General features: G+C 47.2%; 1 protein-coding gene across 1 annotated transcript in view; it reads left to right on the top strand.

The window, feature by feature from the left end:
* Positions 1-321: 321 nt before the first annotated feature.
* Positions 322-17,846, top strand: part of LOC141167627 (disks large homolog 4-like) — a 223,814-nt gene continuing 206,289 nt past the window's right edge. The window contains exon 1 of the mRNA XM_073655009.1: positions 322-601. Coding sequence (XP_073511110.1) covers positions 572-601 — 30 coding nt within the window. The 5' untranslated portion in view covers positions 322-571. The remainder of the gene's footprint in view (positions 602-17,846) is intronic.

Genomic DNA, 17,846 nt, shown 5'->3' with positions numbered 1-17,846 from the left:
CCCCTCTGTCTCTTCCTCTTCTGTCTCTTCCCCTCTATGTCTTCCTCTTCTGTCTCTTCCCCTTCCCCTCTGTCTCTTCCTCTTCTGTCTCTTCCCCTCTGTCTCTTCCTCTTCTGTCTCTTCTTCCCCTCTGTCTCTTCCTCTTCCCTCAGTCTCTCCTTCTTCCACTCTGTCTCTTCCTCTGTCTCTTCCTCTTCCCTCTGTCTCTTAGTCACAGAGTCTTGGTGAGTAAGAGCAGCCTCGCGTGGGCTCCTTGTGTCTCTGCCTCCTCCCCTCGTCTCTGTCTCTTCAGCTGTCTCTCTCTCTCCTCCTCCTCTTCCCTCTTCTCCTCCTCCTCCTCCCTCTTTCCCCGCAGAACACCCAGAAGGCTGCAGGCTGCTCTGCTGCTCACAGCGTCCGTCCTGCTCCGTCCCTCCGTCTCTCCCCGTCCTCCCTCTGTCCTCCCTTCCCCCGTCTCTCTCCTCCCGCACCGGACGGACGGACAGCGGCGGCGGCGGCGGAGGGCGCCGGGTGCGGGGGGCGGGAGGGCTGCTCCGGCCCTGACTGTGGATGTGGTTGGACGGCGGTGACCATGGACTGTCTGTGTATTGTCACCACTAAGGTAAGCGGGGCCGGCCGCAGCGTGTGCACGGGGGCAGGGAGCGTGCGAGAGTCAGGAGGCTGCGGAGGCCCGGGACGGAGCGACCGTGCTGCGGGGACGTCTGTATACTGCTGTGCAGTGCCTATATACCGCTGTATACTGCTGTGCAGTGCCTATATACCGCTGTATACTGCTGTGCAGTGCCTATATACCGCTGTATACTGCTGTTCAGTGCCTATATACCACTGTATACTGCTGTGCAGTGCCTATATACCGCTGTATACTGCTGTGCAGTGCCTGTATACTGCTGTGCAGTGCCTATATACTGCTGTGCAGTGCCTATATACCGCTGTATACTGCTGTGCAGTGCCTATATACCGCTGTATACTGCTGTGCAGTGCCTATATACCGCTGTATACTGCTGTGCAGTGCCTATATACCGCTGTATACTGCTGTGCAGTGCCTATATACCGCTGTATACTGCTGTGCAGTGCCTATATACCGCTGTATACTGCTGTGCAGTGCCTGTATACTGCTGTGCAGTGCCTGTATACTGCTGTGCAGTGCCTGTATACTGCTGTGCAGTGCCTATATACCGCTGTATACTGCTGTTCAGTGCCTATATACCGCTGTATACTGCTGTTCAGTGCCTATATACCACTGTATACTGCTGTGCAGTGCCTATATACCGCTGTATACTGCTGTGCAGTGCCTGTATACTGCTGTGCAGTGCCTGTATACTGCTGTGCAGTGCCTGTATACTGCTGTGCAGTGCCTGTATACTGCTGTGCAGTGCCTGTATACCGCTGTATACTGCTGTGCAGTGCCTGTATACTGCTGTGCAGTGCCTGTATACTGCTGTGCAGTGCCTATATACTGCTGTTCAGTGCCTATATACCACTGTATACTGCTGTGCAGTGCCTGTATACTGCTGTGCAGTGCCTGTATACTGCTGTGCAGTGCCTATATACCGCTGTATACTGCTGTGCAGTGCCTATATACCGCTGTATACTGCTGTGCAGTGCCTGTATACCGCTGTATACTGCTGTGCAGTGCCTGTATACCGCTGTATACTGCTGTGCAGTGCCTGTATACCGCTGTATACTGCTGTGCAGTGCCTGTATACTGCTGTGCAGTGCCTGTATACCGCTGTATACTGCTGTGCAGTGCCTGTATACTGCTGTGCAGTGCCTGTATACTGCTGTGCAGTGCCTGTATACTGCTGTGCAGTGCCTGTATACCGCTGTATACTGCTGTGCAGTGCCTGTATACCGCTGTATACTGCTGTGCAGTGCCTGTATACCGCTGTATACTGCTGTGCAGTGCCTGTATACCGCTGTATACTGCTGTGCAGTGCCTATATACCGCTGTATACCGCTGTGCAGTGCCTATATACCGCTGTATACCGCTGTGCAGTGCCTATATACCGCTGTATACCGCTGTGCAGTGCCTATATACCGCTGTATACCGCTGTGCAGTGCCTATATACCGCTGTATACCGCTGTGCAGTGCCTGTATACCGCTGTATACCGCTGTGCAGTGCCTGTATACCGCTGTATACCGCTGTGCAGTGCCTGTATACCGCTGTATACCGCTGTGCAGTGCCTATATACCGCTGTGCAGTGCCTATATACCGCTGTGCAGTGCCTGTATACAATATACTGCTGTATACCGCTGTGCAGTGTCTGTATACCGCTGTGCAGTGCCTATATACAATATACTGCTGTATACCGCTGTGCAGTGCCTATATACCGCTGTGCAGTGTCTGTATACCGCTGTGCAGTGCCTATATACAATATACTGCTGTATACCGCTGTGCAGTGCCTATATACCGCTGTTCAGTGTCTGTATACCGCTGTGCAGTGCCTGTATACAATATACTGCTGTATACCGCTGTGCAGTGTCTGTATACCGCTGTGCAGTGTCTGTATACCGCTGTGCAGTGCCTATATACAATATACTGCTGTATACCGCTGTGCAGTGCCTATATACCGCTGTGCAGTGTCTGTATACCGCTGTGCAGTGCCTATATACAATATACTGCTGTATACCGCTGTGCAGTGCCTATATACCGCTGTGCAGTGTCTGTATACCGCTGTGCAGTGCCTATATACAATATACTGCTGTATACCGCTGTGCAGTGCCTGTATACCGCTGTGCAGTGCCTGTATACCGCTGTGCAGTGCCTGTATACCGCTGTGCAGTGCCTGTATACCGCTGTGCAGTGCCTGTATACCGCTGTGCAGTGCCTGTATACCGCTGTGCAGTGCCTATATACAATATACTGCTGTATACTGCTGTGCAGTGCCTATATACAATATGCTACTGTATACCGCTGTGCAGTGCCTATATACCGCTGTGCAGTGTCTGTATACCGCTGTTCAGTGCCTATATACAATATACTGCTGTATACCGCTGTGCAGTGCCTGTATACCGCTGTATACCGCTGTGCAGTGCCTATATACCGGCATATACCAACGACAGCTGCTGCATATCCATCACAGACACAGGAAGCAGAGGAAGGACATGTGCAGATGACGGGACGCTGACCGCGGTGCTGAACCAGAGCACAGGCTGTCTGTATACTGCTATATACCGCTGTGGCGTCTGTGCGCTGCCGTGTGCCGCTGTGGCGTCTGTATACTGCTATATACCGCTGTGGCGTCTGTATACTGCTATGTGCCGCTGTGGCATCTGTGTTGCGTCTTTGCGCCGGTGTGGCGTCTGCGCGCCGCCGTGTGCCGCCGTGGCGTCTGCCCTTACAGTTCTGCATATACCGCTCTTCTCATGGCTCCACTGATTACTGCTGCCATATACCGTTCTGTTTATACCGCCTGTATCTAACTGCTAGTGTTTACGTCTGTTGATAGGACGGTTATACGTTCAGCCTCACGTCGGTTTGACGTGTATAGGGTTAGCCACCTGTCGGTTGTAGGACAGTGATATGCTCAGCCTCCTGCCAGTGGTCAGACGGTTACAGGGTCAGCCTTCCACTGCTGGTAGGACGGGTATAAGGTCAGTGTCCACGTCTCGCTGGTGACACGGTGATGGGGATTAGCCTCCTGTCGTTGGGATGGTAATGTGGTCAGTGTACATGTGTCGGTGTTAGGAGTGTTATAAGGTCTGCCTCCGGCTGGTGGGATGGTATATGGTCAGCCTTCCGCCGGTGGTAGGACGGTTGTAGGGCCAGCTTTTTGCTGGTGGTAGGATGGTTATAGGGTTAAGGTCAGCCTTCTGCCACTGGTTGTACTTTTGTAGGGTTGGTTTCCGCGTCTCTGTGGTGGGATGGTGATGGTGTCAGTGTCCATGTCTTAGTGGTAGGATGGCTATAGAGTCAGCCTTCCGGTGGTGGGATATTTACATTATAAGGTCAGCCTTCTGCCACTGGTTGTACTTTTGTAGGGTTGGTTTCCGCTTCTCTGTGATGTGATGGTGTCAGTGTCCATGTCTTAGTGGTAGGATGGCTATAGAGTCAGCCTTCCGGTGGTGGGATAGTTACAGTATAAGGTCAGCCTTCTGCCACTGGTTGTACTTTTGTAGGGTTGGTTTCCGCGTCTCTGTGGTGGGATGGTGATGGTGTCAGTGTCCATGTCTTAGTGGTAGGATGGCTATAGAGTCAGCCTTCCGGTGGTGGGATATTTACATTATAAGGTCAACCTTCTGCCACTGGTTGTACTTTTGTAGGGTTGGTTTCCGCTTCTCTGTGATGGGATGGTGATGGTGTCAGTGTCCATGTCTTAGTGGTAGGACGGTTATAGGGTCAGCCTTTCGGTGGTGGGATAGTTACAGTATAAGGTCAGCCTTCTGCCACTGGTTGTACTTTTGTAGGGTAGGTTTCTGCGTCTCTGTGATGGGATGGTGATGGTGTCAGTGTCCATGTCTTAGTGGTAGAACGGGTGTTATAGATATAATTGTAAAATCTATGGAGTTCTCATATTTACATTGAAGTATGGATTGAATGGCTGACTCCATGATCTCCAGATAACCCTTTGCTGTGGCTGAGACCCCCCTCCTTTTGTGGGAACAGGTAATAGGGATTATCTGATAAGACACCATTCCATTTCTCTTCTCTTGCAGAAGAATTTGGAAGGTGACAGATTTATGGCCTTTGTAGATGCCCGATGACCCTAGCCTCCCTGTTTACAGAGAACTGCAAGCAGACTAATTTCTTCCCAATCCAAGTTATGAATGTTGTCGTTTTTATGAACACTCAGGGTCTTACAGTTATACAAATAATATTTTCGGCGTAGTGACGAAGTGGTTAACGTAACGTATTGACTTGCATCACTGGTCGGTGACCATATGGATGATGGTATCCGTGCCATACTTCCTATCGATGTAAAGGTAAAATTGTGATTGGAAACATGACAGTGATATCTCCCGCCTGGGACCTCCGTGGGCGAAGATATCGTAGAATTTGAGAATTTAAATTTTCTAAGACTGAGCCACATCCCATGGTTTTCTGAAGACCTGCCCTGTTGTGAGTCACTGGAGGAGAAGTATGTGAGCGTAACTCGTGTTAATAAAAGCAAATGCCAAATTATAATCTTTATCAGTCCTGGGGGATGCAGTTTTCTGTAGTTCTTTCCGTTGCCCCCCCCCCAAAAAAAACAAAGAGCTCCCCTTCATAAAAGCCAGATTCAATCTTGCAACATCAGGTTTAGTGCATTTCTTCTGTTTATCCTTTATTTTATGTAATTGTATATATCGCATTGTTTTGTCCATTTTGTATCACCTTGTATATATTTTTATACATACTGCCTATCTTTCTGGATTAAATATATAAAATTTAATGCTCCTCTTGCTCTGTAAAGCCTGAAGCCATACACTCCCTGTAACGGGCGTCCAATCGGCCTGTATGAACGATTGGTGGTGGCAGCTAGTTATTCATGTGTTATTGGGAAGTTTGGCTGTGGCCGTACTGGAGTGTGTGTATATGTATCATCCTTACCCCACGAGGCGAGATCCTGCATGGCCCAGACCGAGGAACATTGGCAGTCATCTTGTGTTTCTTCCATTTTCTAATAATTGTGCCAACAGTTGTTGCCTTCTCACCAAGCTTCTTGCCTATGGTCCTGTAGCCTATCACAGCCTTGTGCAGGTCTACAATTTTGTCCCTGGTGTCCTTAGACAGCTGTTTGGTCTTGGCCATGGTGGAGAGGTTGGAGTGTGATTGAGTGTGTGGACAGGTGTCTTTTATACAGGTAACGAGTTCAGACAGGTGCAATTAATACAGGTAATGAGTGCAGAGTAGGAGGCTTCTTACAGAACAGGTCTGTGAGAGGCAGAATTCCTGCTGGTTGGTCGGTGATCAAATACTTATTTCATGCAAAAAAATGCAAATTAATTATGTAAAAATCCTACCATGTGATTTTCTGTTTTTTCTCATTAGATTCTGTCTCTCTCTCTCTCTCAGGTGAAGTGACCGACGATAAAAATTACAGACCTCTCCATTCTTTGTAGGTGGGAAAACTTGCAAAATCAGCAGCGTATCGAATACTTATTTTCCCCACTGTATGTGTGTCTAATAAATATCACTATAAGCTCCCTAATATGCCGCCAAATAGTGGAAGCAGCTGCAGCCTCATCCACCGATCGTCAGCCGATTGCTTAATTATCTTGACTGTTGAAGGTGGCATAGTGTTGTCTTTGACTGTTGGATGCGGGTATAGGTTCAGCCTCCCGCTGGTGGGATGGGTATAGGGTCAGTCTCCTGCCTGTAGTAGGACAGGTATAGAGTTAGTGTCCAAGTCTCTGTGGCGGGACGGCGGTGTGGTCGGCCTCGCGCCGGTGGCGGGACGGCGGTGTGGTCGGCCTCGCGCCGGTGGCGGGACGGCGGTGTGGTCGGCCTCGCGCCGGTGGCGGTGCAGTTTTGGGGTGACCGGCTGTTTCCTTCCTCTAACTGATCCCCCTATTCTGGATAAGGAGACGAGGAGCAGCCTCTTTAGGATGTGATTAACGCAGAGACGTCTCGGGGGTTTCACATTCTCACTGCAGAATTTCTTAATTATGTTTTTTTAATCTAATAATAATTATCCTCATTTTTTTATATATTTTTTTTTCATTTTCATGGATATTTCCTTCACGTCTGTCATGTCACGGCCGCCAGGTCTGACTGTATTCTCTGTACTGCTTTCCTGTACGCAGTGTACTCCACATCTCTACATGTACCAGAGATGGAAAGTGCGAACTGCGGCCCCAGAGGGTTGAGCTGATCTGGGTTATCTCCATGCTCTGCAGAACAGAGAACAGATCGGATGGTGGACAGAAAATTACCATATTCAAAAATTGATGGCAGCGACGCATCTCAGAAGAGTTAGGGGAAAGAGTTAATAAAAGGCCAGAGAAGTATTCCTAATGAGAGAGCCGCTGGGTCACCTGACTGTGTAAAGAGCGTGTAAGAGAGGCAGAGTCTCCCAGAAGCAAAGATGGTTGGAGGCCACCAATTTGTGACAACCGCTTCTATAAATGGTTGGAACAACTTCAGAAAAATGTTCCTCAGCGTAACATTGTAAAGACTGTGAATATCCTTCATCTACAGCTCAAAATATCAGAGTATTCAGAGATTCTGGAGAAATCAATGGGCATAAGGGCTAAAGCTGATGGTCCATATTGGTGGCTCGTGCTCCCCAGGCTCTCAGGCCACACTGCACTAAATACAGTCATGAATCAAAGCGTGGGCTCAGGAATAATCCAGAAATCATCGTCTGTGATCCCAGGTCGCCGTGCAGTCCACAAATGTAAGAGAGAACTTGTGTTGGGGGGGGCCCTCGAGCTAGCTTGTGGGAGGGGAGGGGCCCTCGGGCTAGCTTGTGGGAGGGGAGGGGCCCTCGAGCTAGCTTGTGGGAGGGGAGGGGCCCTCGGGCTAGCTTGTGGGAGGGGAGGGGCCCTCGAGCTAGCTTGTGGGAGGGGAGGGGCCCTCGAGCTAGCTTGTGGGAGGGGAGGGGCCCTCGAGCTAGCTTGTGGGAGGGGAGGGGCCCTCGGGCTAGCTTGTGGGAGGGGAGGGGCCCTCCGGCTTCTCAGCGGAGGGTTCTGCATCTCTGATGTATGGGGGGGATTAGAGCCTATGGCAAGAGCAGCGCACGCAAGGTGATAAAACAACATCTGCTCCATCCAGACCGTCTATTTCAGAGAAGACCTTGTATATTTCAGCAATCCTGGTTGTGCTAGGGTTGGGGTTAGGGTTGTATTAGGGTTGGGGTTGTACTAGGGTTAGGGTTGGGGTTGTATTTGGGTTGGGGTTAGGGTTGTATTAGGTTTGGGGTTGGACTAGGGTTAGGGTTAGGGTTGGGGTTGTATTTGAGTTGGGGTTGGGGTTAGGGTTGTATTAGGCTTGGGGTGGACTAGGGTTAGGGCTGGGGTTGTATTTGGGTTGGGGTTAGGGTTGTATTAGGCTTGGGGTTGGACTAGGGTTAGGGTTGTATTAGGCTTGGGGTTGGACTAGGGTTAGGGTTGGGGTTGTATTTGGGTTGGGGTTAGGGTTGTATTAGGCTTGGGGTTGGACTAGGGTTAGGGTTAGGGTTGTATTAGGCTTGGGGTTGGACTAGGGTTAGGGTTGGGGTTGTATTTGGGTTGGGGTTAGGGTTGTATTAGGCTTGGGGTTGGACTAGGGTTAGGGTTGGGGTTGTATTTGGGTTGGGGTTAGGGTTGTATTAGGCTTGGGGTTGGACTAGGGTTAGGGTTAGGGTTGTATTAGGCTTGGGGTTGGACTAGGGTTAGGGTTGGGGTTGTATTTGGGTTGGGGTTAGGGTTGTATTAGGCTTGGGGTTGGACTAGGGTTAGGGTTGGGGTTGTATTTGGGTTGGGGTTAGGGTTGCGATTTTTTTCAGAAGTAAAGAAAAAAAAAATGACGACGATATGGCGACTAATGTTGAGCGCAAGTGCTTGCTACTTGAGTTTGCATCGGGTGCTTGAGTATGCACGGAGTATCGTGGGTGCTTAAGGGACATGCTCGAGTCTCTGCCTCATATGTTTCGCTGCTGTTATACAGCAAAAAAAACCTTGTGGGGATTGCCTGCCATGCACAAGCGATCCCCCGCATGTTTTTTTTTGGGTGTCTAATAACCGTGAAACATATGGGCGGGGACTCGAGCATGTCACTCGATCACCCGCGATACATGGTGCATACCTGAGTACCCGATGCAAACTCAAGTAGCGAGCACTTGCACTCAAGACTAATGACAACTTATTCAATATGATGACCTAATGGTATCAAATTCTGTGTCGTACCTCTGGGTTCACTATACACCTTGATAAAATCCTTGAGGGGTTTAGTTTCCAAAATGGGGTCACTTGTGGGGGTTTCCACCATTTAGACTCATCAGGGACATATCTGCTAATTATTCAAGCAAATTTTACATTCAAAAAGTCAAATGGCGCTCCTTCCCTTCCGAGCCCGGCCGTGCGCCCAAACAGTGGTTTTCCCCCACATATGGGCTATTGACGTGCTCAGGAGAAATTGCACAACAAATTTTAGGGTCCATTTTTTTCCTGCTACCGTTGCGACAATAAAAAAATTGGTGTCCAAAGTAACATTTTTGTGAAAAAAATAAAATGTTCATTTTTTTCTTCCACATTCCAAAAATTCCTGTGAAGCACCTGAAGGGTTAATAAAGTTCTTGAATGTGGTTTTGAGCACCTTGAGGGGTGCAGTTTTAAGAATGGTGTCACTTTTGGGTATTTTCTGTCATAAAGACCCCTCAAAGTCACTTCAAATGTGATGCGGTCCCTAAAAAAATGGTTTTGTAAATTTTGTTGGAAAATTGAGAAATCGCTGGTCGACTTTTAACCCTTATAGCTCCCTAACAAAAAAAAAAATTTTGGTTCCAAAATTGTGCTGATGTAAAGTAGACATGTGGGAAATGTTATTTAGTAACTATTTTGTGGGACATATCGCTCTGATTTAAGGGCATGAAAATTCAAAGTTTGAAAATTGTGAAATTTTCAAACTTTTCGCCAAATTTCCGTTTTTTTTTCACAAATAAACACGAGTCATATCGAAGAAATGTTACCACAATCATGAAGTACAATATGTCACGAAAAAAACGTCTCGGGATCCGTTGAAGCTCCAGAGGTATTAACTCATAAAGTGATAGTGGTCAGAATTGTAAAAATTGGCCTGGTCATTAACGGGCAAACCACCTTGGGGGCTAAAGGGGTTAAGGTATAGTATACACTGGTGTGAAAAAGTATTTGCCCCCTTCCTGATTTTCTTATTCTTTTGCATGTTTGTCACTTAAATGTTTCAGATCATAAAACAAATTAAATGTTAGACAAAGATCACACAAGTAACCACAAAATGCATAATATAAATGAAGGTCTTTATTAAAGGAAAAAGAAATCCAAACCTACAGGGCCCTGTGTGAAAAAGTGATTGCCCCACCCACCCTCCCCATAAAACATAAATTAATTGTGGTTTATCACATCTTTGGGAAGCAGAGTTCAGTTTCCCTAGCCACACACAGGCCTGATTACTGCCACACCTGTTCCCAATCAAGAAATCACTTTGTCAGGCAGGTCCTATTTAAGTAAAGTAGACCAAAGGATCCTCAAAAGCTAGACATCATGCTGCGATCCAAAGAAATGCGGGAACAAATGAGAAACTAAGTAATTGAGATCTATCAGTCTGGAAAAGATTATAAAGCTATTTCTAAAACTTTGGGACTCCAACAAACCACAGTGAGAGCCATTATCCACAAATGGCGAAAACATGGAACAGTGGTGAAGCTTCCCAGGAGAGGCCGGCCGATCAAAATTAATTCAAGAGCTCAGAGATGACTCCTCCAAGAGGTCACAAAAGACCCCACAGCAACATCCAAAGAACTGCAGGCCTCAGTTAAGGTCAGTGTTCATGACTCCACCATAAGAAAGAGACTGGGCAAAAATGGCAGCATGGCAGAGTTTCAAGCTGAAAACCACTGCTGAGCAGAAAGAACATAAAGACTCGTCTCAGTTTTACCAGAAAACATCTTGATGATCGCCAAGACTTTTGGGAGAATACTTTGTGGACTGACGAGACAAAAGTTGAACTTTTTGGAAGGTGTATGTCCCATTACAGTAGAAGTAACACAGCATTTCAGAAAAGAAACATCATACCAACAGTAAAGTATGGTGCGGTATTGTGATGGTCTTTGGCTGTTTTGCTGCTTCAGGACCTGGAACACTTGCTGTGGAAAATGGAACCATGAATTCTGCTGTCTACCAAAAAATCCTTAAGGAGGATGTCCGACCAATTGTCCATGACCTCAAGCTGAAGCACACTTGGGTTATGCAGCAGGGCAATGATCCAAAACACACCAGCAAGTCCACCTCTGATTGGCTTAAGAAAAACAACATTAAGACTTTGGAGTGGCCTAGTCAAAGTTCGGACCTTAATCCGATTGAGATGCTGTGACCGGACCTTAAAAAGGCGGTTCATGCTCAGAAACCTCTAATGTGGCTGAATTACTACAATTGTGCAAAGATGAGCGGCCGAAATTCCTCCAGAGCGTTGTAAAGTCTCATTGCCAGTTATCGCAGACGCTTGATTGCAGTTGTTGCTGCTAAGGGCCCAACCAGTTATTAGGTTTAGGGGCAATCACTTATTCACACAGTGAAAAGTGCAATCTGATTGGTTGCTAAGGGCAACTGAGCCAGTCTCACTTTCCACCATGTTTGATAAATCTCCCCCTTTTATAACCTTATTACACTTTCTGTCCACCTACTTTTGGACCACCCTGTGTGTCTGTCTGTGTGTGTGTGTGTATGTATATACTGTGATGTGGTTGTAGGGTATATACAGTGGGGTCAGTAACATGTATGTGACGTGGTCAGTGTTGGGGTGCAGTGTATATGGTGCGGTTGTAGGGTATATACGGCGGGGTCAGTAACATGTATGTGACGTGGTCAGTGTTGGGTACAGTATATATGGTGTGGTTGTAGGGTATATACGGCGGGGTCAGTAACATGTAGGTGACGTGGTCAGTGTTGGGGTGCAGTGTATATGGTGCGGTTGTAGGGTATATACAGTGGGGTCAGTAACATGTAAGTGACGTGGTCAGTGTTGGGGTACAGTATATATGGTGTGGTTGTAGGGTATATACGGCGGGGTCAGTAACATGTAGGTGACGTGGTCAGTGTTGGGGTGCAGTGTATATGGTGCGGTTGTAGGGTATATACGGCGGGGTCAGTAACATGTATGTGACGTGGTCAGTGTTGGGGTGCAGTATATATGGTGCGGTTGTAGGGTATATACGGCGGGGTCAGTAACATGTATGTGACGTGGTCAGTGTTGGGGTACAGTATATATGGTGCGGTTGTAGGGTTTATATGGCGGGGTCAGTAACATGTATGTGACGTGATCAGTGTTGGGTGCAGTGTATATGGTGTGGTTGTAGGGTATATACGGCAGGGTCAGTAACATGTATGTGACGTGGTCAGTGTTGGGTACAGTGTATATGGTGCGGTTGTAGGGTATATACGGCTTGGTCAGTAACATGTATGTGACGTGGTCAGTGTTGGGGTACAGTATATATGGTGCGGTTGTAGGGTTTATACGGCGGGGTCAGTAACATGTATGTGACGTGGTCAGTGTTGGGTACAGTATATATGGTGCGGTTGTAGGGTATATACGGCGGGGTCAGTAACATGTATGTGACGTGGTCAGTGTTGGGTACAGTATATATGGTGCGGTTGTAGGGTATATACGGCTGGGTCAGTAACATGTATGTGACGTGGTCAGTGTTGGGTACAGTGTATATGGTGCGGTTGTAGGGTATATACGGCGGGGTCAGTAACATGTATGTGACGTGGTCAGTGTTGGGGTACAGTGTATATGGTGCGGTTGTAGGGTATATACGGCGGGGTCAGTAACATGTATGTGACGTGGTCAGTGTTGGGTACAGTGTATATGGTGCGGTTGTAGGGTATATACGGCGGGGTCAGTAACATGTATGTGACGTGGTCAGTGTTGGGGTACAGTATATATGGTGCGGTTGTAGGGTTTATACGGCTGGGTCAGTAACATGTATGTGACGTGGTCAGTGTTGGGTACAGTATATATGGTGCGGTTGTAGGGTATATACGGCGGGGTCAGTAACATGTATGTGACGTGGTCAGTGTTGGGTACAGTATATATGGTGCGGTTGTAGGGTATATACGGCTGGGTCAGTAACATGTATGTGACGTGGTCAGTGTTGGGTACAGTGTATATGGTGCGGTTGTAGGGTATATACGGCGGGGTCAGTAACATGTATGTGACGTGGTCAGTGTTGGGGTACAGTGTATATGGTGCGGTTGTAGGGTATATACGGCGGGGTCCGTAACATGTATGTGACGTGGTCAGTGTTGGGTACAGTATATATGGTGCGGTTGTAGGGTTTATACGGCGGGGTCAGTAACATGTATGTGACGTGGTCAGTGTTGGGTACAGTATATATGGTGCAGTTGTAGGGTATATACGGCTGGGTCAGTAACATGTATGTGACGTGGTCAGTGTTGGGTACAGTGTATATGGTGCGGTTGTAGGGTATATACGGCGGGGTCAGTAACATGTATGTGACGTGGTCAGTGTTGGGGTACAGTGTATATGGTGCGATTGTAGGGTTTATACGGCTGGGTCAGTAACATGTATGTGACGTGGTCAGTGTTGGGTACAGTATATATGGTGTGGTTGTAGGGTTTATACGGCGGGGTCAGTAACATGTATTTGACGTGGTCAGTGTTGGGGTGCAGTATATATGGTGCGGTTGTAGGGTTTATACGGCGGGGTCAGTAACATGTATGTGACGTGGTCAGTGTTGGGTACAGTGTATATGGTGCGGTTGTAGGGTATATACGGCGGGGTCAGTAACGTATGTGACGTGGTCAGTGTTGGGGTACAGTATATATGGTGCGATTGTAGGGTTTATACGGCTGGGTCAGTAACATGTATGTGATGTGGTCAGTGTTGGGGTACAGTATATATGGTGCGATTGTAGGGTTTATACGGCTGGGTCAGTAACATGTATGTGACGTGGTCAGTGTTGGGTACAGTATATATGGTGTGGTTGTAGGGTTTATACGGCGGGGTCAGTAACATGTATTTGACGTGGTCAGTGTTGGGTACAGTATATATGGTGCGGTTGTAGGGTTTATACGGCGGGGTCAGTAACATGTATGTGACGTGGTCAGTGTTGGGTACAGTGTATATGGTGCGGTTGTAGGGTATATACGGTGGGGTCAGTAACATGTATGTGACGTGGTCAGTGTTGGGGTACAGTGTATATGGTGCGGTTGTAGGGTATATACAGCGGGGTCAGTAACATGTATGTGACGTGGTCAGTGTTGGGGTACAGTATATATGGTGCGATTGTAGGGTATATACGGCGGGGTCAGTAACATGTATGTGACGTGGTCAGTGTTGGGTACAGTATATATGGTGTGGTTGTAGGGTATATACGGCGGGGTCAGTAACATGTATGTGACGTGGTCAGTGTTGGGTACAGTGTATATGGTGCGGTTGTAGGGTATATACAGCGGGGTCAGTAACATGTATGTGACGTGGTCAGTGTTGGGTACAGTATATATGGTGCGATTGTAGGGTTTATACGGCTGGGTCAGTAACGTATGTGACGTGGTCAGTGTTGGGTACAGTGTATATGGTGCGGTTGTAGGGTATATACGGCGGGGTCAGTAACATGTATGTGACGTGGTCAGTGTTGGGTACAGTGTATATGGTGCGGTTGTAGGGTATATACAGCGGGGTCAGTAACATGTATGTGACGTCAGTGTTGGGTACAGTATATATGGTGCGGTTGTAGGGTATATACGGCGGGGTCAGTAACATGTATGTGACGTCAGTGTTGGGTACAGTGTATATGGTGTGGTTGTAGGGTATATACGGCGGGGTCAGTAACATGTATGTGACGTGGTCAGTGTTGGGTACAGTGTATATGGTGCGGTTGTAGGGTATATACAGCGGGGTCAGTAACATGTATGTGACGTGGTCAGTGTTGGGTACAGTATATATGGTGCGATTGTAGGGTATATACGGCGGGGTCAGTAACATGTATGTGACGTGGTCAGTGTTGGGTACAGTATATATGGTGCGATTGTAGGGTTTATACGGCTGGGTCAGTAACGTATGTGACGTGGTCAGTGTTGGGTACAGTGTATATGGTGCGGTTGTAGGGTATATACAGCGGGGTCAGTAACATGTATGTGACGTGGTCAGTGTTGGGTACAGTGTATATGGTGCGGTTGTAGGGTATATACAGCGGGGTCAGTAACATGTATGTGACGTCAGTGTTGGGTACAGTATATATGGTGCGGTTGTAGGGTATATACAGCGGGGTCAGTAACATGTATGGGACGTGGTCAGTGTTAGGTTACATATTACGAGGTCGATTTAGGGCGTATGTGACAATATCGCTGCAGGCTACATGTTACAGTCTTGCCCTAGGGTGTATGTTGGAGACATTGACTCCTCTTGTCCTTTTCTCCTCAGGGTGTTGCATTTCTCACTTCTGACTGGCGGTCTGTCAGACGCACTTTCTTGTAATCTCAAGCAGTCTCTTTTATTTTTCCCACGCTGCTCTCTTTACAAATCTTCCCTCCCCCGCTGCCGACTTCCCACACCCCTTGCTGTCACTTATTCAGTGTGATGTCACCCGACATCTCCATGGAGACAGTGTCTCCTCCACGCTCGCCTTATGTGAGCTTCCTTCCTGTCTGACATCACAGCGCTGTGCACTTTGGTGTCATGACCTCGCTGCAGGCAGCCATGTTACTGGGGTGTGTGGGGCGACCGGAGGGGAACCGTCTTATTAACTCTTTAAATAAAATGGTTGTTGTTGCACCTTCATGCAAGTGCCTTTCTCCTGTACTACACCCAATCTGTGACTCTAATTATATCCTACCCCTGTACTACACCCAAATCTCAATCCTACCCCTGTAATACACCCAAACCGTGACACTGTAATTATATCCTACCCCTGTACTACACCCAAACCTCAATCTTACCCCTGTAATACACCCAAACCATGACACTGTAATTATATCCTACCCCTGTACTACACCCAAATCTCAATCCTACCCCTGTAATACACCCAAACCGTGACACTGTAATTATATCCTACCCCTGTACTACACCCAAATCTCAATCCTACCCCTGTAATACACCCAAACCATGACACTGTAATTATATCCTACCCCTGTACTACACCCAAACCTCAATCTTACCCTGTAATACACCCAAACCATGACACTGTAATTATATCCTACCCCTGTACTACACCCAAACCTCAATCTTACCCTGTAATACACCCAAACCGTGACACTGTAATTATATCCTACCCCTGTACTACACTGAAACATCAATCTTACCCCTGTATTACACCCCAATGTGATCCGGTATATAAATCCTACCCCTGTATTACACCCTAATGTGAGCCGGTATATAAATCCTACCCCTGTATTACACCCTAATGTGAGCCGGTATATAAATCCTACCCCTGTATTACACCTTAATGTGAACCGGGATATAAATCCTACCCCTGTATTACATCCCAATGTGAGCCGGTATATAAATCCTACCCCTTTATTACACCCCAATGTGATCCGGTATATAAATCCTACCCCTGTATTACACCCTAATGTGAGCCGGTATATAAATCCTACCCCTGTATTACACCCTAATGTGAGCCGGTATATAAATCCTACCCCTGTATTACACCTTAATGTGAACCGGGATATAAATCCTACCCCTGTATTACATCCCAATGTGAGCCGGTATATAAATCCTACCCCTTTATTACACCCCAATGTGAGCTGGTGTATAAATCCTACCCCTTTATTACACCCCAATGTGAGCTGGTGTATAAATCCTACCCCTGTATTACACCCCAATGTGAGCCGTTATATAAATCCTACCCCTGTATTACACTCCAATGTGAGCCTGTATATAACCCCTACCCCTGTATTACACCCCAATGTGAGCCGGTATATAAATCCTACCCCTGTATTACACCCCAATGTGAGCCTGTATATAAATCCTACCCCTATATTACACCCCAATGTGAGCCGGTATATAAATCCTATCCCTGTATTACACCCCAATGTGAGCCTGTATATAAATCCTACCCCTATATTACACCCCAATGTGAGCCGATATATAAATCCTACCCCTCTATTACAACCCAGTGTGAACCGGTGTATAAATCCTACCCCTGTATTACACCCCAATGTGAGCCGGTATATAAATCCTACCCCTGTATTACACTCCAATATGAGCCTGTATATAAATCCTACCCCTCTATTACACCCCAATATGAGCCGGTATATAAATCCTATCCCTGTATTACATCCCAATGTGAGCCGGTTTATAAATACTATCCCTGTATTACACCCCAATGTGAGCCGGTATATAAATCCTACCCCTGTATTACACCCAATGTGAGTCGGTATATAAATCCTACCCCTGTATTACACCCCAATGTGAGCCTGTATATAAATCCTACCCCTGTATTACACCCAATGTGAGTCGGTATATAAATCCTATCCCTGTATTACATCCCAATGTGAGCCGGTATATAAATCCTACCCCTGTATTACACCCAATGTGAGTCGGTATATAAATCCTACCCCTGTATTACACCCCAATGTGAGCCTGTATATAAATCCTACCCCTGTATTACACCCCAATGTGAGCCTGTATATAAATCCTACCCCTGTATTACATCCCAATGTGAGCCGGTATATAAATCCTACACCTGTATTACATCCCAATGTGAGCCGGTATATAAATCCTACCCCTGTATTACACCCCAATGTGAGCCGGTGTATAAATCCTACCCCTGTATTACACCCCAATGTGAGCCGGTATATAAATCCTACCCCTGTATTACACCCAATGTGAGTCGGTATATAAATCCTACCCCTGTATTACACCCCAATGTGAGCCGGTGTATAAATCCTACCCCTGTATTACACCCCAATATGAGCCGGTATATAAATCCTATCCCTGTATTACATCCCAATGTGAGCCTCTATATAAATCCTACCCCTGTATTACATCCCAATGTGAGCCTGTATATAAATCCTACCCCTGTATTACATCCCAATGTGAGCCGGTATATAAATCCTACTCCTGTATTACACCCGAATGTGAGCCTGTATATAAATCCTACCCCTGTATTACATCCCAATGTGAGCAGGTATATAAATCCTACCCCTCTATTACACCCCAATGTGAGCCTGTATATAAATCCTACCCCTGTATTACACCCCAATGTGAGCCGGTATATAAATC

This window comes from Phyllobates terribilis, unplaced genomic scaffold, assembly GCF_046119375.1.
Source record: "Phyllobates terribilis strain yellow unplaced genomic scaffold, ASM4611937v1 Scaffold_11__3_contigs__length_659146591, whole genome shotgun sequence".
In the NCBI taxonomy this organism is placed as follows: domain Eukaryota; kingdom Metazoa; phylum Chordata; class Amphibia; order Anura; family Dendrobatidae; genus Phyllobates; species Phyllobates terribilis.
This window is presented reverse-complemented; position numbering and strand designations above follow the sequence as displayed.